The 15639-nt window shown below is 34.8% G+C and overlaps 1 protein-coding gene across 5 annotated transcripts in view; it reads right to left on the bottom strand.

Moving 5' to 3' along the window:
• The window catches only part of SBF2 (SET binding factor 2), a 272366-nt gene that overhangs the window by 135430 nt on the left and 121297 nt on the right, over positions 1-15639 (bottom strand). For all 5 annotated transcript variants that reach the window (XM_062578117.1, XM_062578119.1, XM_062578120.1 and 2 more), the window contains 3 exons: positions 8139-8252; positions 6184-6294; positions 3709-3814 (listed from right to left, as the gene is read on the bottom strand). In XM_062578117.1, the coding sequence (XP_062434101.1) occupies positions 3709-3814; positions 6184-6294; positions 8139-8252 (331 nt within the window). The remainder of the gene's footprint in view (positions 1-3708; positions 3815-6183; positions 6295-8138; positions 8253-15639) is intronic.

The following is a 15639-nucleotide window of genomic DNA, read 5'->3' as shown; positions in this document are numbered from 1 at the left end:
GAAACAAACAAGAAGGAAAGGAAGAAAAACGTTTGTCTTTGATGAAGTGTTTAGAAAATAGGGAGGAAATACTAATTCTTAAGAAAAATACATTTTTACAATTGTGTTGCTCAGCTTAGTTGTGTGATTCATGCCATCAGTTCTTGAAATATGTAAAAAATAGAAGTGCTGATCAAGGTACTTGCTTTGCTGTATATGCTTCAGGTCCTAATATAATTTCATGTTTTAGGTTCTCTGGGGAAAACTGCCCATCAGGGAGATGGAGGTGTATGTCTCAGGCATGAACACGAATATGTCAGTGCTGCACAACCATACCACCAGCAGAATGGAGAAAGCAAGTAGGATTTAAGTTTGCAGCAATGAAAAGAGTTTGAGGTAGAAACGCAGGAATGCATTGTTACTAATGAAGTGAGAGACACAAAAAGAGAAATACAACAAAAACATCCTTCAAGCCTGAAAAGAGCTAATATGTTTTAAAGCTTTTATGAATATCTACTATCTGCACGATGAACAGAAATAGAAGAGTTCTAAAGCCCTTGAGCTAGCATGGATCTTTAAAACTAACTTTATGATTATTGTTTTCCAGCTAATCATTGCTGTTGAAATCTTTTTTAGGTATAGTAATCCAGCTACATGCCTGGCTTTTGTCACTTTATTCCCATATATTAGTTCTTCTCAAACAAAAAGAATGTGTCTATGATTTAAAATGTCAAATGCTGATGTTCCCTGTTATTAAGTTTAAAACCTTTGGGAATGTATTTCCCAATTGCACTTTAATGCCTAACTAAAAATAAGGTTTATTTCCAGATATGTTGCAAACTTGGTAATAAAGGGAGGGTCATCCTCTGACACCGGGTTATTCTGCCAAACAGAAAAGGCATGATGAGACTACTATTGCATAATATTTCTCAAAATAAATGTTGAAATTAGTTTTGTATCTATTCATAGTGGTAAATTTTGTGTTGCTGCCCATCTTTCTCAACTAAAGAGCTATTTTTAAAAAGGTGATTTATTCATTTCCCAAATATTTTTCTAACTACTCTTCAATTTTCTATTAATCATTTAAATATGATTAAATGATGTGTACCAGTAAAGAAACAACTGAACATGTTACTTGACAAATAACTAGTCAATATTTGTGTCCTAAACACAGACATTAGATGGGATCACAGCTATAGTTAAATTACCTACCAAACACCATACTGGACACTGGAATCTTGCAGCAAAAGTAGAACGCTTTAGACCTGGCTCATAGAGATAAGTATGCACTAAGCTCCTGTTCAAGTGGAACAGGAGAAATAGAACAGATAGCAATAGTAAATATCATTAAAACCAGCACAGAAGCTTTCTGCCAAGCTCAACTATGATCTCCAGAGCAAAGGAATAGCTTTACCTTAGAAAAAACTTTTTCAGAGGGATGAACTAAGAGATTTTACTGCATCCTTCAGGACTTACTGCCTTTAATTCTTCATAAGGATGCATAAAATGCAAAGATAAACAAGAATCTACATAAACAGTTTGTTCTTATTTCCAGGTCCTCTTTTTGCCTTCAATATCCATAACAAACATACACACATGGCTATATTGACAACTCTGTTTTAGCATTAAGTGCTATTCTGCAGATCAATGTAAACTATACAACTGCAAGTACTTTTTACTTTGTATCCTTAGACAATATAAGGTGCTTCCACCATTCTGCTATATCCTCAGATACTTAGACCTGAGAAATTTGAAAGGGATCACAGCTGGGAACCAAATGAATGTCACATGTCAGTAAAAAAAAGCAGTGGTCAGAAATAGGAGATAAGTAAGTCCCATCTGCATATGGTCAAGCAGCTGCTAAATAATCTACCTGCAAATTCATATGCCTCTTCCTTAACTAATTTCATCTCCATTCCCAAGCAACTAGTGCTGTAAGCAGAACTAAAGATGCCTGTTGTCCATCACATCAAAGAATAGAAGAGACACAGAAATTCTTCTCCTGTGGACATGAGCTATTTCTTCAGGATGGAACAGCCTGCAACAAACAGGATGCAAGTCTGTAACTTCTCTTTAAAGACTTGCCTCGCTCTCCCACCTTCAAGCCAGCTGAAGTGTCACTAACCAAAATTGAGAGTAATGAGAAAGTTTATCCTTCACTATTTCTCTCTTCCTCCCTCTCCTGATGACTTTCTCACACTTGCTGTACAGCGTACCTGGAAAGAACAGCTGGCTAACATGTGCATACTGACTCTTAATTGTACTCCTTTCCAGCCAACAAAGACTAGACCAAAAAAGTTGCATTATAACTCGGACTTCCATAAAGGTCAAATGTCACAAGAAGTGGTAGTTAATCTATCTAAGCACTGACTAAAAGCCTTGCCTTCTTTCACATTTTTAAAATTGTGAATTTACAGTAACCTTCACCGTAATTCTGCAAAAGACCCTGCCCCAACTTACGGTACCTCATACCATATTTATACTACAAATACAACATACTGCATGATATATCACACCGTATTTACGGTGCCTCATTCCATATTTTACATCCGCATAAGAGGGAAAAAACTGTTGGGCCTTTCCACATTTGAACCACTGTCGTCAATCTGTTCAAAGTAATCTTAACAAAACTTGATATAACAAGCCAAGTGAAATCTCAGGAACTGTGGTTCAGGATAAGCAGTATCTATATCACATTAACCATGTTTTGAATTTAAACCACCAACAAAATAATATCATCCTTTTTGGAATATATGAAGTATAGAACTAAATCTTAGTAGTAGGTGACATCCTACTTATTAATTCTCATACTACTTCCCTGAGACATAAAATTTAGCAGTTCCTTCTGAATGTTTTATCCAAATCAGTGATAAGAAATCTTCTGGTGCCTGGAGGATATTCTACACTCCCAAATGATTAGGTCTTACAGCTAGCTGGAGTAGGGAACAGCAGTTGCTATTGTTTTGGCCTGTTTACAAGGAAAATGGACACCACCACATTTTCTGAGGCCATTTAATTACTGAAGACTAAGCTTGAGAGCTCTATTAGGGAATAGACTATTGACTTCTCCCTTATCTATGGATGCTATGAGTTTGTACTTCAAAGTAACTGGAGAGACCAAAGGAGAGGAAGACTAACAGAGTATGTTAGAATTTAATGAAACATGAGATTAGTATTGCCATGTCTAGGCAAGAGACAGTTGTATTATTGTGATGAACAAGATAGCATTTGATGAGGATTGTGTTAGATATTCTTGGCGAAAAAAAAAAAACAACAAGAAAAAAGGGAATAATAGACAGTAACAAAATAATATGAATTCCATATATTTGCTAGTGTCAGTACATGGTATCTGATTTTCATTATACTACTTTTATTACTACTCTCCTTGGTTTTGTTTAGAGTTTGTAGGATATCTAAGAGAGGAAAACAAAATCAGAATCTTTTCATGGAATATTGTTGTAATTAAACAGAGGCCAGGCTCACTTCTGCTCACAGTACGTTTTCAGATACAAGAAAACTCTGGAGCTATGTTACCAGAGCAGGATGTAGAAAAAGTGTACATGAACGTTTGATTAGGAGATAAAAGCACTATTAGTCATTCTTTCATTCAAGAGAAATTAATTTTACCATGTAGCTTTCTTGGCACACGACTTCAGCTGAATGAGAACAGAAAATACTTCATTCTGTAATTTAAAAATTAATTTTTTTTCAAAGTAGACCTAGACATACCCAGTTGCTGAAAGAGAAGAGCCACACTGGTGCCTGTAACAGGAAGGCTATCATGTAGAGGAGTCTGTATCAGCTGTCGGTCTCCAGCCCCCAAAGAAAACAATTTCTGTAGAACAAAATTTTAAAATAAATGAGTATAAATTTAATCTATATGGAGTAAATATACTGTTGTCAAAGAGATAAGTGATTCATCCTACATAAGTAATTTTTACATACATGCAAAAGTTTTAAAATTGGTAAGAATTACTGATTTTTGGCTGAGATTTGAAATACATTTAATATATATGTAATTTGAGGACAATGACTTGGCTCCTTGAATGTATAGCTTGATAGAACCTTCCTTGCATTTCCACTGAATTACTTAAATAATTATGAATTATTTCTTTGAAGGCATTGAATACTACATTTTTCATAATACCTTAACAAATCGTTACAGAAAAAGCACAATTAAAAATATTCAAATGAGAAAAAAATATTTTATAACTGAAGTTCTTCAATATATGCTGTTTGCATGTATGTTTTAAGTATAAGCATACTTATGCCCCACCACAAAACCAAACATTTTTCCCTTAAGACACTTGCATATTAAAACGTACACCTCTACTACTCCTATGTTCCTGCTTTAAACCAGAACTACACTTTTGGTCATCTCTGTAGCATAAGAACATACCTCCCTTGAGGGAGGAAGGAAATAGGATTGAGAGGAGTGTACTTGTGTATTGCACACCCTCAAAAGCTGTAACTAGAAAATAATCTTGACTTCATCTTAGAGTAAATCCATGTGACATTTTAATCAGTGGGTGATTTCAAGCAGTTGACTCCAAGCACTAATCTTCGGGGGATAAGGGGTGTCTCTGTACAAACAGTAAGTGTGGTACAACTGTACTCTGTACAGCAGCAAAGACTGTTTTAAACATGAAGATAGCAAGCTCCAGTAGCTGCACATCTCACATCTGAAATCAAAACATGTACACAGTACAACCAAAGAAGTCCCTGAGTTGTGGCAGAACCTGCTTAGACTCGCACAAAATTCTCTACCCTAGCAGTTCAGTAGCAGATCTGGACTTCACATTCGGTATTTCAGCAGTGGAGACATGAACAAACTGGAGGCACTTCTAAGACTTTTAGAGATAAATAATGGAAGAGTGTTCCTATTCTAAGATCCGTAACTCAGTTTCGGCCCTCGAAGCATGAAGCTGAAGAAAACAGTAAAACATTCTTTTCCAGTTAAAATGGAAGTTTGACACCAACAAATTCAAGGTCCTTCCAAGAGAACACTTTATACTAAAAAAAGAATGTAGAAATGGGACTAGAGGCACGTGAATTTTCCTCACTCTTCTAACAGAGGAAATGGCAACTGGGGAAAGCCATATTCATGGATAGGAGAAAAAAAAGGGAGGATATAGTAACAGCCAAAAGTTCAAGTGGAGAATGACCAGCACCTGCAATGTGAGGTGCACATACCATCCTGGAAGAGTGTTTCTAACAGGGAGATATGATCTAACTAGTCCCTTCAAAACTTAAAGGCTTGGGATGCAAAACCACAGATGCATGTTTGCCTGGAGGACCGTTAGGTAGATCTTGACTAAGCTAAGAGAACTCCTGGCCACTTTTAGCTCTAAGAGAAATTCCAAAGCAGCCAGAACCATGGGAAAAACAGCAAAGATTTAGAGATTTGAATAATTTTAAGAAGATTGGTAATACATATATTGTGAGGGAAGTGTAAAAAGAATGTATATGAAATCTATTTTAAAAGTAATGACTTGTCCTTTCCTGGGCTTAGTTTCCAGACATGTTTAATGATAAAAACTTCATGATAAAAACTACAAAATCCCCTTATTGTCAAGTGAAAGCCAAACAAATAAGACCTACATGACTTGTTAGAAATTAGGAGCAAATTATTTGAAGTAATTAAGCAAACCAACCTGACTTTTCATTCACAGAAAGCACAGGTAAAAGAAGCAGAAATAAGTACATTTACAGGCAAACCTTTTCTTATTTTTGAATGTATGTGCTACCTGATCACCTCTGAGAAACGTGAATAAATAAGACCATGTCCAAGGTGTTATTTCAGAATTTCTTTCTGATTTCATAAAAATGGAAATTTAAAAGTTACCAAAGAAAAAAAACAGTAGAATCTTCAACTAGATCAAGAAAATATATTGCTAAAAGAATTAAAATGAAGGACATAAAAAAAAAAAAGCAGAAATATTCCTGAACATACATTATTTATTAAAATCTAAACTTTTACAAACCGCTTGATTTGTTATTGTGCCTTGTAGAAAGCCAATTCAGTGACAAAATTAACCCTATTGACCTTACCCTGGAATGGAATTTTTGCTGTCTTTAGAAGATGGGCCACAGGGAAAGCACTCAGTCGAACTATGATCTTTTTTTCAACAAAAATATTTAAAGAATTTATTTTTTGTTTTCTTCATAAATTAAATTAACTGGAAAAATACTTTGTCCATTTACCTGAGACCCTCCAGAAGCAGGGACAAGGCATGAACACAAATTTGCAATAAGAGCCTCCAGTGACACGTTCAGGCTGTCCACATACACAGTATAGATCAGGCCAAGGCAAGCCTAAAAAGGTAGATGAAAAACATTAAATTTCTATACAAGGAAAGCAGATATCAAATTACTTGAAGTTAAATGCATCTAAGTTTTGTTAATGTAGTGAAGCAGGTTCCAATTGAAGACAAAGTCATTTGCTATAGAAGTAATCACTCATTTTAAAAAAAAATAACTTGGCTACTTAAAGAACACATATAGTGGACTGAGCGTTTGCTGCTATAGTCTTTTTTAAAATAAATTCAATCCTTAATATTTGCACTTTGTTCAAAAATCCAAAAAGTCTCTTATTAGAAATTAAGTTTTAAAATTATAAAATCATAATTTCACTTGAACTTTAAATTCTATGGACCTGAACATGATGGATTTACAGTGTCACTGATGAATCAATGAGCTCTTACCTCATTTTATGCTAGCATCAACAATCAACAATTCCATGTATTATTTAATTTACATTATTTATTGATTCAATAAAATATACTTAATAATAAATATATCTATATAATTATAGACATATTTTATTTATGTAAATATATATGAATATATATGAACATATATTACAATATATATTATATACATTGTATAAATAACTAAAAATCTATTCATAATATAAATTTGTATGTTTAAAACTAATACAATTAATAATTATATCAAATGATGATTTATTAATAATTAAGGAACTAACATATACAGTTAATATATTTATTATGTTAGGGTATATAAGCAATATTAACATTTCAACATTTCCATTTTTGTTTTGTATGGTTTCAGTTTTGATTGAAACATTAGGGACCTAGCTTTATCATTTTGGCAAATAATTTCATGCAAGATGATTTAACACTGTGTTCTCAAAAAAAAAAAACCTCAAAAAAAAAAAAAAAAAGGAAAGAAAAAAGAAAGAATCATTTTGTTCCTCAACATCCTTTTGGTGTCATTTTAACTGCTATAATTTTGATAATTCAGCAAATATTTTAGCAATTCTCTTACAAATAATTCTAACAGTAATTTTCCATATAACACATAGTTAAGCTGTGAAACTCCTTGCCAGAGGATGTCATAAAATCTGAGAGTTAAGAAACTTGACAAATTGTACTAAAAGCACAAATGACACCTCTGGTTCAGGAAGTGATTAAACTGTAATTCAGCAGTTATTAGGAAAGTATTCTTTGGAATTATTTCTACAGCCTGCCCTATTCTTACACACTTTCCTCTGCATTTGCTATGGGCCACCATTAGAGACAAGATGCTGGGCTACATGGATTTTCAGTACCATTTGGTACAGGCATTCTTTAAAGTCTAATGTCTTCTTCTCTTCACCTGTAAACTGAACTATATTTGTTTCTCCTAATACAAAATTAAACTTTTAATTTATCTCAGATCAGCTATATTTAATCAGCTAAAGTAATCCAGGATCCTAAATCTCTGTCACACATCTTAATTTGCTCTGGAAGAGACTTTGACATGTTCATCTTAGATATGGGAGAAAACTAGAATTTTTATATAATTTTCTATTATAATTAAATACTGTTAACATATTATTTTTACCTGAGCAAATCTGGTCTCGCCATAATGATTTCCTTCATTATCAGTAAGTTGAGCCCAGGAAAAAAAAAAAAAACAAAAAAACAAACTTTATTTCATGGTCTGTGTATATTTAAAACTACTTAGAGGATAAAAGAGCACTGCCTTAAACTATTGGGGGCATCTACTGTCATGAAGAGTGCTTTTTATCTAGTTCAATCTAAGTCTACTTCTTCTGGTAAACTCCCAAACCAATTCTGAGATGTCACTGCTACTCAACTTAAACAAATTTGTCTACTGACATACATTAGAAATGACAATTTTAAGTTCTTTACCCTGAAAATTTCTGGATAATCTAGTCTGGACACCAACACCAGACTTTTAGGAGCGAATACTTCAGCAGGTGGAATTAAGCCAGATTCTTCTTCGCCTTCAATTTCTTTTGCTCCCTTGAAAACAGATACATATCAATTAATAAAGAAACCTCAACATAAAATGTTAGCATTCATTTAAAAAAAAAAATCTCAGAACTTTAAAAGACTATAAATTAGAAAGAAAATGCATGCATTATTTGAAACTAGTAATTCAGTCAATTAAGAAGAACACATTCTATTGCTTGGACTCCCTGAAAGCTTCTAACTATAATTCAGCTTGTTAAAACTCATCTGTAAAGTCAAGCACCAATGTATCTAAAAGCCAAGTTATCTAAAAAAGAAGGTTAATGGGACAGAAATTCGCATTAATTGCTCCCTGTGTAATGCTTTAGAGGCAAAATGGATTATAGGAAGGGATCCTTTCATAGCACAGTATTAGCTGTGTCAATCACAGTGCAAATAAGAAATAATATATTTTGCAGAAGAACTTTTCAGTGTCCTAATCATATACAAATAATTCAATTTCTGAAAGAATGTCCACTAATGTTGCAGATAAAATTTATAGAGTGATCTCCAGCCTGACTCAGTAAATCTGAAAACTGAAGGAATTTCTTCACAAGAACTCTAGTTCTGATTTCCTCCCGGAATCCCTCAAACTTATGGATCACCATGTTCCAGGATTTTAAAAAAAGAGGTTATCCATAGATAACCTTGGAAGACCAGTTGTCCACAGTATTGTGCAAGTTGCTTTCACATCTTTGCCAGCATTTACAAGTACTATTCAATCACAAATATTTGACTATTATTCCTAGCCAAAACAAAAGTTATTGCTAATTACTTTCATTTCTAAAATTCCACACATTCTTTGACAAATTCATTAACTGAGCAAGCTTTTAGATGACAGAAAGTATGCTCTTTCCAGTTTTTACAAGTAAATCTTGCCACTCCTATACCACTCATCGCATTTCTAAATATTTTCTTTGTTTCTCTGACCCAGCACTCATTTAAGCAAAAATCACTACATTATCTTAATTAGGAGTAGGAGAAAAACTACTTCCTTCCCATTTGACATGAAATATCCACATTCTATTTCTGTCATGATCCTTGTCTTCATTTAATTAAAAAAAAAAAAAAAAAATCCAGAATCACTTTCCTAATAAAAGGAAAAAAACTTGATACAAACTGTCTTAGATGCCAACAATGCTGTGAATTCATGAGCATTTTTTACAATCTCAGCTGACTACAGTTTCTTTAAGCAAAGGCATGTATTCAGATAAAGGTAGTAAAAACAGTACTATAAGTAATTAAATTAGTAACTTCATAAATTCTTCAAATATGAAAAAGTTTTAGTTTCAACTAGCTTGCTGCAAGAATCTAGTTTTAATCCAACTTCAGAGGACTGCAACCAGGCTGTCCTCCCTCCCTCCTCCCCCCGCACAAATACCTGGGTCCATATCCATACTACTTATTTCCAAAAGATACTTTCTACCAAGTAGATTACTCGAAATAGTGTGAAACATTGCGGAAAACTACAGGGCATTTAATAATCCACATCTGGAATGTGGATCTAGAAGTACACTGAATCTTAATCAAAACAGAGAACTCTTGCTGCTAGTTCTCTTCTGTGTTATTTCTCTTTCTGAAGAAACAAATTAAGGTTCTGATGTACAGCAATAAAATGATGAGCAGTTTGTTTTATATGCATAATTTCAGATAATTAAGATAGCATTTTGAGAACTAGTCACACTTCAAATAACCTTTATGGTATTTATTTGAACTTAATATTCCAAAATAGAGTCTGTTAAAAAAGGTATCAATCTGTTAAATGAGGCTATGCCATAAATCACTGATAAAAATCATTGCAGTGATGCTGCAGTGAAGTATAGAATTGTTTTCTCTCCCACTCCTAAGCAAGTTGTGTAAATCCTTTCATGATTTGCTCTTTTTTTAAATCAAAAATATCTTATTCTCAGTATGATAAAACAGGATGAAAAGTTAGCAATGTCAGATAGAAAGTTTCCATAAATAGAAAACAAAAGCCACATAACAAAGATTCACTATAAAAGGGAAATCTGCACACTTACTTATTATTGGGGATACAAAAACCCATTGATTTTTCACAGTGCAATATGGACTGAATAATATGTAGCCACAGAAGAACAGAATTACGCTCACAGTAACCCTCTCCTAGTAGCCGTAGTGATAAAAGTCAATGGCAAGACTGTCAGCATGCTCATACAGTTCCCCTCTTCAATGTATTCATTCAGAGCAGGCTTGAACATACACCCAGCTTGTATAGACACTTGCTCCATCAGTGTTCACCCCGTCTAACACAGCTGTGTTCGGACAGCTGCTCTTGTCAGCTTCTCACAGGAACAAGCACATGAGATGACAGCATCTGAGCCCATCCAGTCGGTTCCCTACAGCATAACTGTTTTTTCAGTATGAAATTAAACAAGTTCCTTCAAATACATCTGCCTAAGCTAACCTGTATGACTTTCTCCTGAAACAAAATATGTAATAATAGTCCTGTGAAGCCTGATTCACAGTTGAAAGATAGCATCAACAGACATCGGGCAGCTATCAGGCAGCACTTACCATCTGTGAACTATTAAATAGTGTTTGCATCCACACCAAGAACTGCACTTTGTAACACAAAAACTCTCTGCAATTCTAGTGTCGAATAGAAAAGGTCACCCTGGGAAGGTGCAGTAGCCAGATTTCAGCTAGGTGCTGCAGTAACAGCTGGAGGGTGGTGAGGAGCTCCTTCCCCCGCGCGGCAGGGCAGGGGCCGTGCTGGAGCCCCTGTCCCTCTCTGCTCCCCAGTAAAGCCAGACCTCTGCTTCCAGGCTCAGGCTCTGAACACAGGTGCGCGGTCACCTGCATCAACCTAACCACCCTCCAGCAACCGACATGAAAGCAGTTATCACATGTACATATGTATGTACGTAAAAAATGAAATACATATGTGTGCGCACATGTCACTCAGAGCTCTTCTTTCATTACTAAAGAGACATAAAAGAAAAAGTAATTTCTTACCTGCATTAGAGGAGAGTGCTACAGAACACTAGCACTATCGTGTTAATAGAAGACTATAAAATATTTTGGTGCCTCTTTACACACCAGCTGAGATGCTGGGGTTCCTATAAAACTGCCTTGAGACTCTACAGCACAGAGTAGGTGATGGCACTCACTTGCTCTATTCCACCTCTTACCTAATCTAGATTTCAACAAATAAAAGTGTAAGCATCACTATACTGAGTCACACAAAAGCCTGATCTACAGCTAGTATCTCATCTCAAAGGGAACGACAACAATTGCCTAGAAAATAGGGCAAGTTTAGTACGGTAATTTCTCCAGTACATTTCCCCTGCCTCTAGTAATCTGCAGCTGAGGAACTTTCTAACCTGGAGATAGTCTATTATTGATAATTAAATAAGTAAATAAAAGCATTAAAGTAAAAACTACTTGGAAAGAAAGTACTTAGATTTGCATTAACTCAGAGCTGTGCTATATATTTTCATATTAAGGCATAAACAACAACCACAGCAAAATATATACACATACATAGTCATATGCTGGGGTTCATGCATATATTCTTATCAAAATGGCAATCAATACCTAGCAACGTTAGTCTAGTTGGCATGACATTTCTACATTTAAAGTATGATTCACAATTCGTAAAGAGAAACACAATGCGTTAAGGCACGTCCCGTAAATGTTCGTTTATCTTCATCCACCGTAATGCTGGCAGGGAGAATATTTTTATTAACTACTCTTTACAAAAAAAAGTACAAGGACTTTTAAAATTATATACTGATGGTTATATACTACTAAAAAAATAATCAGCAAAAGTTCATTTATCAACTATCCTAAACATCAATTACGAACTTTATGCTTAAAGGAACTGATACTGGCTACCAGACAAGATTGAGCCATCAGAACATTAGGAATTTAAAACATCTTCCAAGCATCTAACAGCAAGGGACAAGAGCAGCTTCTCCAGACAAACATGGGTACTAAGGTAAGGAAAAGGCAGGGTGCACAGACAGGGAGGTATGAAAACTGTTTAGCTATGAACGGCTATTTTCACAAAGCCTACTCAACTTCAGATCGAGTCCTGTATTAATTCATAACTAATATAAAATTTGAAGGACTTGGCTAGCAGCAAAATGCGAACTGAAAAATCACATACAATGTGAAAATATCTTACTCCTGCTTCATAAAGGAGCTATGGAAAAAAACAACATGACTAGCCGTATTTCTTCTGCAAGTAAGCATTCTGACAGCGACGCAGCCATACTATCAGCAGGCAGCACGCTAAGCAGATCAGCGCTTCAAACACGTGACCGCTAACCTACTTTTCAAGCAAAGTACTAACAACAGAAGCATCTGCAGTAATGCTAAGCACCAAGTGGCAAAACTACTAACTTAATTCTTTCTAGTCCCAATTCTTTTTGGACACATGTGCACCTTCTCTCTTTCTTTCTTTCCATTCCCATTTTTTCTAAGGAAAAAAATATTCAAAGCAAAACTAATAAAAAATAACTTTTCTCATTATCATTTTACTAATAGAACCTTCAGTTTAAAAGTTCTGCTTAACATATTTCTCAGTATAATCTTCCTAACGACATATAAACTAAAAGGGGAACTTTAATTGGTTCAACCAGAAGTAAAAAAATATTATTACAAATTTGTTTAAAAATCTCATGGAATGCTAGAGTTTTCCTTTTGCATTTACATTGGTTGGAAAAAGACAAGAACAATCTATTTGTTATACTATTATGAAGCTTTCTCTACATCCTTCAGCTAGTTTGTTGGCTAGCAGTCCTCCATGCTGTGGCAGAACAGATTAAGAATTTTCTCAATTTAATTTAAATATTGTAAGAGCAAGATATAGCTTCTTTTGTTCTTTTCTTCTTTTCTTCTTCATGCAGAGAGACTACAAAAACTGTTAAGATGAGAAAAAATACCACTGGAGAACAAACAGCATTCCAGATGTTTAAAGAGCCATTTAATTTAAAGACTGATAAAAGTGACTGATAGTGGAACTGATACTAGTTAGTCCAGTGAATAGTAGCTAACTTAAAGGCAATAGATGTGGCAGCCAAGAAAACAGGTGACAGTAGTCAACTTTACTCGTATTACCTTATCTTTTTTTTGTTCAACAGAGGTACTCATTGTCTTGATCTGGCCCCCAGATATAAAGCTTTCTTCTCTAACTTGCATGAACCTAACTTTGCTACCATACCCAGATTATTCTAAGATGTCAGCTCTGCTTTTAAATATTGACACGTAGCTTTAAAACAACAATTTAGTCAAAATCTGCATTAGGAACTAAAGTCAATTTTTCAAGAACAAAATGACCTATCCATATAATCCAAAAAATTGTTCCTACTATTGAATATAGGCAGTGTTGAGGGATTTGCACAGCTTGAACGCACATTACCATTTGCTCAGTTGACATGCAGCTGGATTTCAGTACACAAGATACAGAACTATTCCTCCTCTTCCTTTTCATCCTCATCTTCAGAACCTGGACATGTCTGTCTTAATATTTCAATATGCATGCCCAAATCTGACATTTATCAAGTCTCCAGTACTACAAGGCTCCCAGATAAAGCAACTCTGAACAGTCCTCCAGCTCTCTAAGACTACCAGCTGTCCACTCAGTCTTGACTTACACAGGCTCTGACTCCTACTGGTTGATTTACTTTATAGTTTGGGATTTTAGAATCTCCTCAGCACAAATTCTGTAAGTCTCCTTTGCTAGAACTATTAATGCATTTTGTTCTGATTAGTATTAGCCAAAAAAAAAAAAAAAAAAAAAAAAAAAAAAAAAAGTCAGGCTCATCTTCACATCAGAGTGAAGAAAATCAATTTAAACCGAGGCACTAATAGATAAATTAGAAAACAAAGAGCCTCTGTAGCTTCTGCAGATGTGACGGTGGGAGTTCAGAGGCATAATTTGAAATAAAAATCTGGGAATTGCAGATGTATCAAAGGAGATCAAACATGAATGGAAAGTGAAATTTTAATAGTTCATCCAGTCCAAAAGAGACACACACACAGAAAGAGAGAGAGAGGGAGAGAGAGAAAATACCCCTCACATTACAAAACTTTCATTCTAGTACTTCAAGACAATTACCAGAAACAGTTTGCCCTATCAAAATTTTGCACTGAAACTGTGCCAAGTTCAGCAAGGCCTTTGTTTATCTACTAACTGCCCAGGCAAAGGAGATTTATAGTCCACAAATGATTTCTTATTTTAAGAAAAGTTATTTGAAGTTTGCTTTAGTAATCTCATGTAAATAGCTCATTTGGGACAGATCCCTTTCTTTCCATGTAATTTAGTCTCTGCTGGTCTTATCTGCAGCCAAATATATGCTTAGCTGGTTTATTAGCAACCAAAGGCCAAAAACATTCAGCATCAATTCATTTATTTACTTTTCATAATTAAAAAAACACACGTATCTAACAAATTCTAACACACATACAAAAGTTAAACTTAGATGAATTCCTCCAGAACACAAATCTGCCTACAATCTATTTTGTTGAACTAAAACCAACGGTGAATAGATGAACTTCATGGCTTATCTAAACACACAAAATCTCACCGCTGCAGCTATGCTTAAAAAGGAATAATTGCACTAGGATAAGTCATTATCTTTAATTAATCTTTTCAGTATGGGGTAGCAAATCATGTCAATTCACCATAGGAATTTTATCAACTAGAAAAGGACCAAATACAGAAAACTATGTAAAGATCATGTTGTAAACTTATCAATCTAGCAACCTCAAGTCTCTAACAATTTAATACATTAATTCCCCCCAAACTACTGAAAATTCAGAATACTCATAAATGATATTAAAGGGTACACCTTGCAGTTGTTAGCATTACACAGAATTTTACACCACCTGCATCTATTAAATCCGTACCATTTAATGCACCACTCTGAAATCTCCAGAAGGTCCTTATATGCATTATCATCTAAACACACTTAAAGAGTTTTTGGGGAAAAAAAGTACCCTAGTACACATTCCTTCCACCTTTTACTCCAGCTTACACAGCCATAGGGCAAAGGATATTTCATGAGCGGGCCATTAGGTTACGTATGTGCCTGAAGATCTGTGAATTCCAAAGATACAGCATATAGCTGCCACATAAATGCCCAAATTCGACAGGGCAATAATTAATAGCATTAAGTGCTTCAGAATTTTAACTTCAGGGATGGTAAAGAATTTCAGTAACATGTCTTAAACAAGAACTAAGCATAGGCAAATAGCAATTTCAGAGCTTAGAGTTTGCTACATCTTTTCAAAATTTCCCAAAGGCAGCAGAGCTGATCCATGGGTTCCACCCTTTCCTAGCTTCATATACCTAATTTAAGGTAAACAGACACTAGAGACCTAAGCAATGCAAGCAAAACAAACAGCAACATCAGATGAACTTCAGAAAGCT

Source organism: Rhea pennata, chromosome 5, assembly GCF_028389875.1.
Source record: "Rhea pennata isolate bPtePen1 chromosome 5, bPtePen1.pri, whole genome shotgun sequence".
Classification (NCBI taxonomy): Eukaryota; Metazoa; Chordata; class Aves; order Rheiformes; family Rheidae; genus Rhea; species Rhea pennata.
The sequence above is the reverse complement of the archived record's forward strand: the minus strand, read 5'-3'. Positions and strand labels throughout refer to the sequence as shown.